The 11,413-nt window shown below is 44.6% G+C and overlaps 1 protein-coding gene across 1 annotated transcript in view; it reads left to right on the forward strand.

Annotated features, from left to right (window-relative positions):
* Window positions 1-11,089, forward strand: part of SLC15A2 (solute carrier family 15 member 2) — a 38,983-nt gene extending 27,894 nt beyond the window's left edge. The window contains exons 16-22 of the mRNA XM_050900238.1: window positions 127-291; window positions 2,934-2,980; window positions 4,659-4,769; window positions 6,177-6,273; window positions 8,739-8,885; window positions 9,932-10,036; window positions 10,913-11,089. Of these exons, the coding sequence (XP_050756195.1) occupies window positions 127-291; window positions 2,934-2,980; window positions 4,659-4,769; window positions 6,177-6,273; window positions 8,739-8,885; window positions 9,932-10,036; window positions 10,913-11,089 (849 nt within the window). The remainder of the gene's footprint in view (window positions 1-126; window positions 292-2,933; window positions 2,981-4,658; window positions 4,770-6,176; window positions 6,274-8,738; window positions 8,886-9,931; window positions 10,037-10,912) is intronic.
* Window positions 11,090-11,413: the final 324 nt, after the last annotated feature.

Here is an 11,413-nt window from a genome sequence, read left to right on the forward strand (position 1 = left end):
AGACAGCTCTAACTGTTAACCTCTCTTTACAGACTCCCTTGAAGAGAGGATAGGGCTGCACTTCGTGAGAAGAGCCAGATCCTTTCTCATCTGAAGAAAGTGTAACCAAGTTTGTTTTTTCCACAGAACCCAGCTGAGTACTCAAAATTAATATTGAATGGAGAGCAACAGAGCCTTCGCTTCACCCTGCAACATCAAGGATTGTCTCTTGCTTTTAACTATACCGTGAAGGAAAAATCAGTATACAGCTTAATTGTTTTTGAGGCAGAAGGAAGCCTATCAAGCCGCTTAGTGAGTGTGGGAGTGAAGTGTAAATACAGTATTAATTCAATGGCTGTGATGATACAATGGGGTAATAGCTCATTAATTCATTTGCTCAGTTGCAATGTCTGTCTGATTGCTCTCAGATGCTCTAAACCTGACTTCTTAGCTAGCGGCACTGGATCTGTACGCATTTCTGCTGGTTGATTAATAGAGGCGTTATGGCATCTGAGAGTTTCTGGGCACACTTTAATCCAGTGAATGCTGCAGTGGGAGAGCAGAGTCATGCCTGCTAGGCAGCAGAGCTTGAGAAAGCTGAGGAAACAGAGAGCCAGAGATTTTCCCCCAAAGATGGTTCTATAAAGCAAAGATGTTAAAGAGGCTCTAGGGCTGGGCATGGAATAAAAGCATCAGAGGAATGATTCCGGGTTTAGTTATTGCAAGTGTTTAGTGAAAAAGCACAGAAGGCCCATTTGTTTTGCTGAACAGAATGAACTATTAAGCTCATTTCAGGCTCTGCAGCAGAGCCGGCTGTGTTTGGACTTTTGTGTATTGCTGCAACAATCGGAGAGAGGCATATGGGATGTATAGGGCCAGATTCTGATATCTTTTACGTGTAGCTGTATCCTAAGAAGCTCTCTTGAAATGAATGGTGTTATTGCACGTTGTGGCAGGTGTGTAAATGCCATCAGAATCTGTCCTCATGCTAAAATATCAATTCTCTTTGCCACACCAAGCATTCAATATTGTATAGGAGAAATCACACAACTGTTCTTAAAAATGAGGAGTTTTAAGAATTTATTTTTTCCTAACATAGGGGTTTTTTTCTGCTTTATGGTTTAGAGCCTGGGGCTCATTATCACACAATGTTGTTAAGTTTCCCTGTGACCCTGATGACTGTGTGCTGTTACCTTAAGAAATGCATACTCATACAGTGATTTTCATACAGTCCTTAAGAAGTGAAAGCCTGCGACAGGCTGGAGCAAAGCAATCTCTGAGCTTCAGTACATCTCTGTGTTGCCCTAGCTATCTAGCCTGTGCTTCAATTAATGCCCACCCTGGCACAGGCAGGCTCCCATGCACTGGGGAACAGCCGTGCTGTTGGGTGATGCTATTGACCAGTCATTCTCAGCTGTAGATAAGGGAGGTGTGGAAGACAGTGTGGTAAATGATACTCACTTTTCCAGGACTGCAACACAAGGAAGGCAATGCCAGCATCACTGCTGTGTTGCAGGGCTTGCCCCGGAGTAGCCATGGCTCACACCGGCATCCCTCACTGCTGTGTTTGGCCCCCTCACTCAGGTGGGGGTGCTTTCCTGGAAGGATCCAATCTGAAATTGGTTTCTTCTCCTTTGTGGGCTGTTGAGTAGGCAGGAAATGAATTTAAGAGCTCTGGGGATCATTGATGAAAGCAAGTAATAATTTGGGTGGCCTGTCTGCAACAAACTAGAGTGTTAATCCCCATGTGTCTCCCATGGAAAAAAATGATGTTGTTGTTTATTATTTATTGCTCTGACATTTATTATTCACTGTGGCTATTTATTATTTAGGGCATACATTATTTGTGGGTCAGCATAACACACTGAAGTACAATAGACATTTTATAGGTATACTGAAATTCTGGATCCTTCATCTCAGAAGTTCAGGGTTTAACATCAGGAAGAAAATGTGGAGAAAGGGCTAGAAAATTTTAAGAGAAAGCCAGTTTCTGAAGGTAGATTCAGTCCGTTTTGGCTTGCCTGTGTTCCATCTCTGGGCAGCACAAATTGAAATTGCCCTGCCAGCTTAAGTGGACGTGTCACAACTGTGGATTTCTACCAGCCAAACACCTTGCTCTGTATTTTTTTTGTGTGACATACAATCTTCAGGGCAGGGCTGTGTCTTTACTGTCTTTTTTCAGCATTGTACACCAAACAGGCTCTCCTCAAATAAATGTAGATCACGTTAACTATTGAGCTGATGCTCTAGCTGTGATCTCCAGGAGACGCACTCTCACTCCCCAGTGTGCCCAACCAGGTGGCCATTTCAGGGATGTGCCTGCAGAGACTGTGAATGCAAACAAACTCAGTGCATCTTGGTCTCTCCTGCTCTCTGCCTGCACCATACAACAGTTTAATCTCTTGAGTATTGAGGGTCAAGGAAAATATGAGTGATACTGATGATCAGAATAGTAACCTAGTGGTTCCTCTTGGCTTTAGGCTTCTGTGAAGTCTATGAATATGCCAAGAATCAAGGTCTGAAAGTTAGGCAGTTGCAGGTTTTGTAGGAGTAAGACACTCATGTTTAATTGTAACTAATCATTGAAAGAGGCTAATGTGGATAATACTCTCTTGCTATCTTCAGATCAAGACAAATACTTTTTTGGAGGGTGTTACATGCCTCAGTAGAAGGGTGACTGGCTGAAACTCTGTAGCCTTTGTTACGCAGGAGATGAGGAAAAAAAGGTATGATCTCATCTTAAGCTCTTGGTGGAGCTGAAATTTTGCCATTGGCTTCATTGTACCAGGACTTCACTTCTGTGGCCTGATGTAAAGCTTATGTGAGAGTCAAGTCGATTTCCATGGGCTTTGCAACGTGTGTGTAACTCCACAGACACTAGTATTTTCTGCTACACATTGTTATAAGGCAGCATTAATAAATATGTTTGATTTCTTTTTTTTTCCCCTCTTTAGATTACAGACTTGGAAGCAAAGCCAGAAAATGGCTTGGCAGCTGTTAGGTAGGAATGGCTTTTTTTGAGGATTTGGAGGTGCTGGGGTGAGGGAAACTGCTTTTGTCTAATGCAAACTGTATGTAACATAACCCAGATGTTCTCAAGTTGGAATCTAGTCCACACTTGTCATGCAAGACTCAGGTGTCAGCTGCAGAGGCTTGACAGTGTGTCACCTCCCACACTTGCCGTGCAGAGCTGAGCATTATTGCTGCTTACTTCCTAGGATAGTCTGAGCTGAGATGGCAACATAAAAGATCTCCTCCCTTGGAAGAGTGGTAAAGTCATCTCACTGTGTCCCACCTCTTTGGGAAAGAAAGGGAAGAAGCAATCTGGAAAGGAGCCGCTGCCATTTGTCCTCTGCGTACTGGGCAACCCATGACGTTCATTTATCTCACCTAGCCTCATGCACAAACGCCTGCTAAATTGGTTACAGCAACAATTTTACATCCTCGTAAACAATTCAGCTGGGCATTGGGCTCTGCTTAAGCAGCTAGTCTACTTTCCTAATTTGAGCTAGTCCGTGAACAGTCCTGTGCCGGTCTGTGCCAAGATGCCATCTCACTGAGGTCACAGTTACATCCAGCACCACATCACCAGACCTATGCGAGGCTGCTGAGATGCAGAAGAAGCAGATTTGCAAAAAAAAAAAAAAAAAAAAAAGAGGATTCCAGCTGGACTTTCTGGAGGATTTGGGCAAGCTGCAATTTAAAAAAAAAAACCAAAACAACAGAACCAACCAACCAACCAAAAAAACCCTCAAAAACTTTAGATAATATAAAACAATGTCCAACTCCCTTATCTGAAAGCCTGTGTTGACAGAGCAGGAGAGCAGTATCTCTTCATAGCCCTGTGCTTGTGAAGGCTTCTACTGACTAAACACCACCTTGGAGACTTGATTAATACCTGCAGTCAGGAATGTTTTATATTTTCCTGTGAACATTTTTGACAAAATCCCAAAACTTTCCCTTCAACAATTTGTGAAGAGGTTTCACTAGGAAGAAACTGTTTTTCCACTAAAAAGTTACTTTTGTTAAGCACTTGACTATCTTCAGAGATTTCACCCCCATTTTAAGAACTGAAAACCAAAATACTTTAAAACATAGATCAAATGAAAAGTGTTTGGTTTTGCTAACAATTTTTGAGTTGTCAAAAGGAAACTGTCTTTTGTGTATGAAAAAGCATATAAACACTGGGTGAAAAAAACCCCAAACCTGAACATTCCCATTAAAGTTTTGGTTTTGATGAAAATATACTATGTTGCTAGAAAACTCTTTCCCACTGGTAGAAGCTCCTTGGAAAGTATGCCAGCATGGTGCACATGCTCATCAGGACACCCAAGTTTATAGTTTCCTGGGATGGCCTGGGGCTCTGTCCTCTCAAACAGCCACGGAATGATCTTTGAAGGTCTCTGAGAAGAGATTGCCTGGAAGTCCTAACCCACAAAAAGTGAGGGTCACTTTTCACAGGAGAGAAAGAAGGTAAAATTACGCAGCAGGGAAAACTAATCTTATATTGAAGAACTGGGCAACGAATCAGGTGAATATTTTGGTAGCTTGCAGGAGAGGCTATCATAACCTTATGGAGTTACAGAATGCTTTGGGAGAGAGAGCACACTTCTAAAGTGTCTGATATTATGCTTCTCCTGCCCTGTCTGACAACCCAATGAAATATGCTTTCTTTGCAGATTCATTAATGGTTTGAGCCAAGATGTCAACCTCACCATTGACAGCAAACGGTTCATTGCTGTTCAGAAAAACTACAGCGCTTCTGAGTACTCGCTGCTAGAGAGGGACAAGTAAGTTTCCCTTGCTGTGCTGAAGGTTCTTGCTGAGGCCTTTCCTTGGATACAATGGGGCTTTTCTTGGGCGAATAGCAAAACCTTCATTGCTGTTGTCTTGGCATTTGGTTGTGAGGGCAGATGTTTGTAAAAAACCAGAATTATCGGCTCTGCGCAGAGCAGGTGCTCTGGGCCACTCGTGTGTGTGCAGAAGCACCACGCATTTAGTCTGCAAAGTGTCCAAGCCAAAGGACAGCAAATCAGTATCTCTGTGTGTATTATGCAGTTGAATAGATTCAGCCTCCAAACAGTGTCTGGGATAGCTCTCTTCCTGTGGCTGTTATTGCTTTGGTAAGATAAAATCAGTAGGGACAAAGCTTGGAAACTTTATTCCCATGACATGAGTATGATGACATCCTAATTTAGGCCATAATCTGAGTTTTCTCAGGGTTAGGTCAGGGGAATTTTGGAAACCCAGAAAGCCTTTTGAAGAAGTCCAGATACAGCACTTTTAACTTTCTCTGAGCTTTTGTTCACATTATGTGGGGGCCTGGAGGGAAGAGACTGGCCATTCCTGTGCATCTGTCAGCAGAGTAAGGTGGAACATGGTGAAGTCCCCTCTGCCATTTGATGTCTGCTCTATTTTGATATTCTCTCAGGCCCAAGCTCTTAGTGTTCGGGTGCTCTCAGGGAAAGGCCAATTCATATTCCACACTACAAAGCATTGGTATGTGGGCTGGTAACATCAGGTAACATTACATGGCTTTGCAGGCTGGGCTTGTTAGACAGGGGCTCCATATGGCCTTTGTTTGGCAGCACTGGAGTTGGCTCTTATAGGGTATTTCTGGTGTTTGCAATGTTTCAAAACAAGCTTCATGGCTTTTCTCTGCATCAACTCCATCCAAAATATTTATTGCTGCAATTTAGTAGGAGGCAGCAGCCATTGTGGCAATACTGCTGAGCCTCTGTGCCATCTCACACATCCAAAATCAGAAGAACAAATATGAAGGCTAATTTACTCTCCTGAAAGGAAACAAAGTGGCTTGTGGGTGCCTATCTCCGATTTCCTGAAGGCTGCTTAAGCCTGGCTAATTTGTCTGGCCCACAGTTCCTGAAGGAGTGGAGAAAAGTTTGGAAGGAAAATAAACCTGGGGGGGGGTGGTGGAAATCAGTGCTAGGAAGAAGCAGAAACCATTTAAAAATATTAGCAATAGCCCAGTCATTAGGTGAACTCCAGTCAGTGCCTAAGTGTTTCTGGAAGGAAAAGATGGTAAGAACTCTAGTGATCGTCTGACATAAACATTACTGCAGCTTAACATCCTACATCTTCCCTACTCTGTTGTAGGGGCATGTTTGATAGCTCTGCTCTGTGCTCTTTGTCTGTGAGACTAACTGGGAAATACTGTACTTCATCATTGTATCTAGATATAATAATGGAAAATGCATAACTGAAACGGGAGAATTCACCCTGGAGCTAGGGCTGCTCGACTTCGGTGCGTCATACACCATTGTGATAACTAACGTAAGTGTCCCTGTGACGGTAACAAGCTCCTTCTGTTCTAGTCTCTGGTAGTGCTTTTGTTCTTATGCTTGTGACTCTCACTTGCTTTCTCCACCCCGCAAGACCTGGGCAGTAGCCATCTGAAGGCAGTCCATTATACAAGGGCTAGTAAAAGGTTTTGGCACCTACATAAGCAAGGTGGGTGGGTACTCATTCCACCTTACACTATGATCTTGACAGATCTCATGGGTTAAACAAGAAGTAAGATCTTTTCCTTGATGGAAATCCTCCATGGAAAATCATGTGATCCATGGTTTGTGCTGGTCTCATGCCATCCTTGTTCAGTTAACATTGACCCAGCGCACTGTAAAGAGCTATTACAGTCTGCCAAGAGCTGACTCTACTTCTGTTCTTTAAAATACTGGTGGTACCTCACACCTGAAAAACCCTGCAGAAACAGTCTGCTGTATCCTCACATTTAACTTACTGATCTAAAGGCTGATCTTCCAAGACTTGTGGATTATGCATGGGGGGGAAAGAGGGACAAAGAGTTGAGGGAGGAGGTTGGTGAGATTATACATCTGTTTTTCCTCCTCTCGCTATCTGTATAGCTCATTTGGAGCCTAGTGTAAAGTCAAGGCATGGTTTTCTGAACAACCTAGCCCTCATGGGGCGTGAGCACTGCTGAGAGGGTGGATTCCTTTCCCTGCCTGCCAGCCTCTTAGGCACGCTGCTCCAACCCTGATCCAGCTGGCAGGAGCCACGGAGATGAACGTGATCAGCTTAGTTCCCATTTTAACCTTTCCACTGCACAGGCACACAGACAAACCAGGTCTGACAGGACACACTGCTAAGCTGCCCTCTGAGACTTTGGCTACTGTGTTGTGATGAGCAGAGCAAAGTGCTGTCAGCTACTCCCTGGCAGCAACATCTCCCTGTTGGGCAATTAATGGGAGCTGTTCATGTCTGCAGAGTTCAGATACATAGGGGGAAAAATATAGCTGCAAAGCACCTGGCATTTTTTTTTTAACTCCAGTAGCTGGAGTGGGATGCACAGTCCTGGAGGGAACAAGCAGATGCTGCCATCTGTGAGTGCAGAGATTTATGTACATAAAACACATACACACTTGAAGTGATGTTGGCCAGACCCGTCCTCCATGGCTGCAAGTCTCTTTCACCAGATGAGAAACCAAGTAGAGAAGTTGCATGAAGAATATTACACTAAGAATATTGCCCCAGAACGTCTGGTGATGCAACTGAGTCAGGGCCAGTTGAGACAGATGTGTCCCACATCGCTGTGGGCAAGGATTCCAGTTTGTGGTCCCATCTACAAGACTCCCTGCTGTAGCCATGGCTGCTTGATGGTGGCTCTGTGCCTCAGTCCTTCAGCCCTTCTGTACCCTGTGCTAGTCCTTTAATCTTTTTGACCCCCTGTTTTTCCACCTCTCTCCCTGTGGTTTCCTGCTTCTGTAGAGAGTTAGTTTGCTCCAGGCCAAGACAATTTTTAATTATTGCAGTGATTTGTACTGAGCCCTGCTCCTCTGCCAGGCGTGCTATATAGAAGAACCAAGAATGCAATATATTAGTCTGCTAATGTGGCTGAACTGTGATACTTAAATCACGGCAATGCTGCCTTCTACCCAGCCTTCCTCAGTGTGCAGTTATAGTATGGTGCTTGTGACATTTCTTTATGGGCTAAAGAGCAATGCACAGCTCTCCTCTCACCCCTTTTAGCCTGCTAAAATACAGTCTTTTGATTTGCCTCCCTGCATGGTGATTAAGTACGTCTCATAAACATCCCTTGTATTTTCCCAAGTACTCTCCTTAAATGCGGGGTTTTCTGCCTGAAGTAATTTCAGCCTAATGTTTTCCTGGCTACTAGTCAAATCTCTCTTTGCCTCTGAGCCTCAGAGGCAGTATTAATTACACCTGGGAAAGCAAACAAAAAGAATGAGGAATACAGCTACCGTAACTATCTGAATACATCTGATATGGGACAGTCTCTGCTGCTCTTGGTGTTCCTGAACTGGATTTGTTTGGGTGTCACTGTTATAGTAGGGGAGTTGTACAGTGCCGATGAAATGGGAGCGGTGGCCACATGGCTGCAATGAGCATTTATCTTCTTGTCCTCTTCTGGCCCTGGGGACAGCAGCAGGTCACAGGCTCTGCACAAGTACCACACAGGCTTTTCCCAACCCCACTACAGAAGGCCACTTGTTGGTTTGCAGTAATTCATGCAACTCTTGCCGCACATGAATGAGCCGCGATGCTTCCATCCTGCCACCTCTGCCCTGTGCAGTAGGAGTCAGCCCATTCCCAACAGGCTTGGAAATGGCCAGGGTCAGACCCAGAGTTTTGCTTCCAGGGCAGAGCTTTGCTTCCACCTTTACTTAAAATTTCATTTTGGTAAAGTTGCTGTTGGAGTCCAGGCTAAGAAGGATCTGACCTTTGAGCAGCTAATCAATGTGCCTTTATTTTCCCGCTAGGTTTCTGGAGGTGCTGTTAAGACATGGAAGTCAGAAGACATCAAAGCCAACAATGTCCATATGGCTTGGCAGTTACCACAATACTTATTAATATCTGCTGGGGAGGTGATGTTCTCCATTACAGGTCTGGCCTTCTCCTATTCTCAGGTACTCCACTTAAAGATTAGACTTTATATTAGGCTTACAATTAGACTTCAGGGTTTATTCCTGCATCTGCCATTGACTTGTAATACTTCCTTTGGCATGATGCTTACTGACAATGTTATCTGTGGTTCAGCTAAAAGTGGCATTATAACACAGCTTGCTGGGTGCCCTCAAGCTAAATTAATTCATGCTCTGAAGATACCTGTTCTCGATTATACTCAGGAAACTCCTTTTCTGGTAAAGCTGAGAACATAGAACAGAACTGGATAGAAGTTTATTTTAATGTGAAAGCTCTGAATACTGTAATATCAGTTTTTTCTCCCAGTGAAATATTTTGTGGTACATATTTTCCAGTGATAAAAAGGCAAAGGTATCTCAGGGACTACAGGGTGGCATGAGGGCTTAGAACCTGCTTTAAGCTGAGACACTGAAGGGGTCTAAGCCTACACAAGTCTGTAACGAGGGAGCAAGAGGTAACGAGTGTGCAAGGAATGATTTGATTGTTGTCTGAGAAGAGGCTTATGAGAAGAGAGGACTGAGACATTACGAGATCAAAAAGCTGAAGCTACTCAAATTTATCCTTGGAGTAAAGTGCAGGTGTTTATTAATGAGGGCAATTAATACAGTGGGACGGTCTGTCATGGGATGTGGAAAATTTGTCATCAGCAGGAAGTTTAACATCAAGATCCAGTCTCTTTTCCAAAGGTGTACAGCCACATGGCACCAGACTCCAAGCTGCAGGGCTTGTTGTGTGGCTCCCTGAACTTCCTGATGGTACAGCTTCAGATGATGCAGGTTGGGCATGATCAGGATCCAGCTCTGCAACAACTGCATCTCCTCTTTCTTCATGTGTCCTGGAGGACATGTTTTGTAAACTCCTTGTATGCAGCTGTTGAAATTAACCACAGAGGAGACTCTGCACAGAGGAAATTCCACCATCTCCTCCTAGGCTGAGCCCAGTGACACCTACACGGGGCAGGACATCACAGGGTGAACCAGGGCAGAAGGGCACAGCGTGATATCCACTGACCAGGCCCTTCTCTTTTCAGTCTCCCGCCAGCATGAAGTCGGTGCTGCAGGCAGGCTGGCTGCTCACAGTGGCTGTTGGGAATACCCTTGTGCTCGTTGTTGCACAGGCTGCACCAATGGCACAGGTATGGTTCGGCTCTTGAAACAGAGGTAATGCTTTAAAACGGGCCTGGATGGTGCTTCTGAATGTCCGTGTCCTGGAGGCACAGCTTCTCTGCACAGCCCCAGGTTCCTGCAATGGTGTGATGGCAGCCTGCACGGAGCTGCCTCCCAGCCAGGGCTCTGCGTTGCCCTCAGCAGCATTGCCCTCTGAGGCAGTGGCTCTCCCTAAGCCTCCCAGTAGCAGTAAATAATAGTGACCTGCACTGCGATGACGTTGCCGGAGCTCAGCTCTAGGCAAGCAGGCTGTATTTGGGCCTGGAGCCTGGACACAATGCCAGCAACATGTTGCAGTTGCTTACCGAAAGCAGCTTGCCTTCATCCAGCTAGCCCACTGGGCAGGCAGCCTCCTCAAGCGTCTAGTTTGGGACTTCTTCAGGGCCAGCTGCCTGTGGCACCCCTGAGATGTCGGGCTTGCATGGGGAGGTTGTCGTGCAGAGCTTGTTTGTTTAATTCAGGCTATCAGACTTCCGAGATGATGGCATGAAGGTGTGAAATGGGGCTCATTTCTGGCTAACATGAAACTGCATCTCCCAAAGGCATTTTGTGGGCAAAAAGCCCAGGCAGGTATGTTCCAGTCAGGACAGATTTGTAAGAAAAGATGTAATGAAACTAGCCCAATCTAACTGGTTCGTTTCAAGGTATATCACACATTCATAGTTACATTATGTGTACATGAGTTTACCAGAAAACATGATGAGAAAGTTTCTATCTTGTGAGCAGTCTCTGAAGCTAAAAAGTAATTTTCACCCAGCTCTTTAAAAAGCGCTTGGAAGCGCAGAGAAATCCTCTGGACTGAAAGTCTGGGGTCCCCTGACCTGCTGTTCTTTTTTCTCTCCTAGTGGGCTGAATTTGTCTTGTTCACTGTTCTCCTCTTTGCTGTGTGCGTTATTTTCTCCATCATGGGATATTTCTATGTCAGTGTGGATCCAGAGGACCTAGAAGAGAAGGAAGAGAAGAGAGAGACCTCAAGCAGAGGCAACATGATTAGTCTCGTTACTCAGAAAACAAAGCTCTAACACATGGGTTGGGATCTTTTTTTTTTTTTTTAACTCAGTAGATGGGAGGGTAAAAGAAGGGTGGGACAATGTTATTATATTTTACAGCATTGCAGTCTTTATTACTCAAAAAGTAGCCACCTTCTAAATGGGACCAAATAGCCCTCTATAAAAACAATGGGGGTCCTGAAATCAGAGCAAAACTCCCTGGTAAAGCTCCTCTGGTATTGAAAGCCCTTATAAGTAAATACAGTGTAATTTAAAACCTGCCCATCTTTTTAAGCATGGAATGCTTTCCTATGATTTTGTTTTAAACATATATTTAGGGCAGCAGGGAGGAAAGGT

The sequence above is a fragment of the Gymnogyps californianus genome, chromosome 7, assembly GCF_018139145.2.
Source record: "Gymnogyps californianus isolate 813 chromosome 7, ASM1813914v2, whole genome shotgun sequence".
Taxonomy (NCBI): Eukaryota; Metazoa; Chordata; class Aves; order Accipitriformes; family Cathartidae; genus Gymnogyps; species Gymnogyps californianus.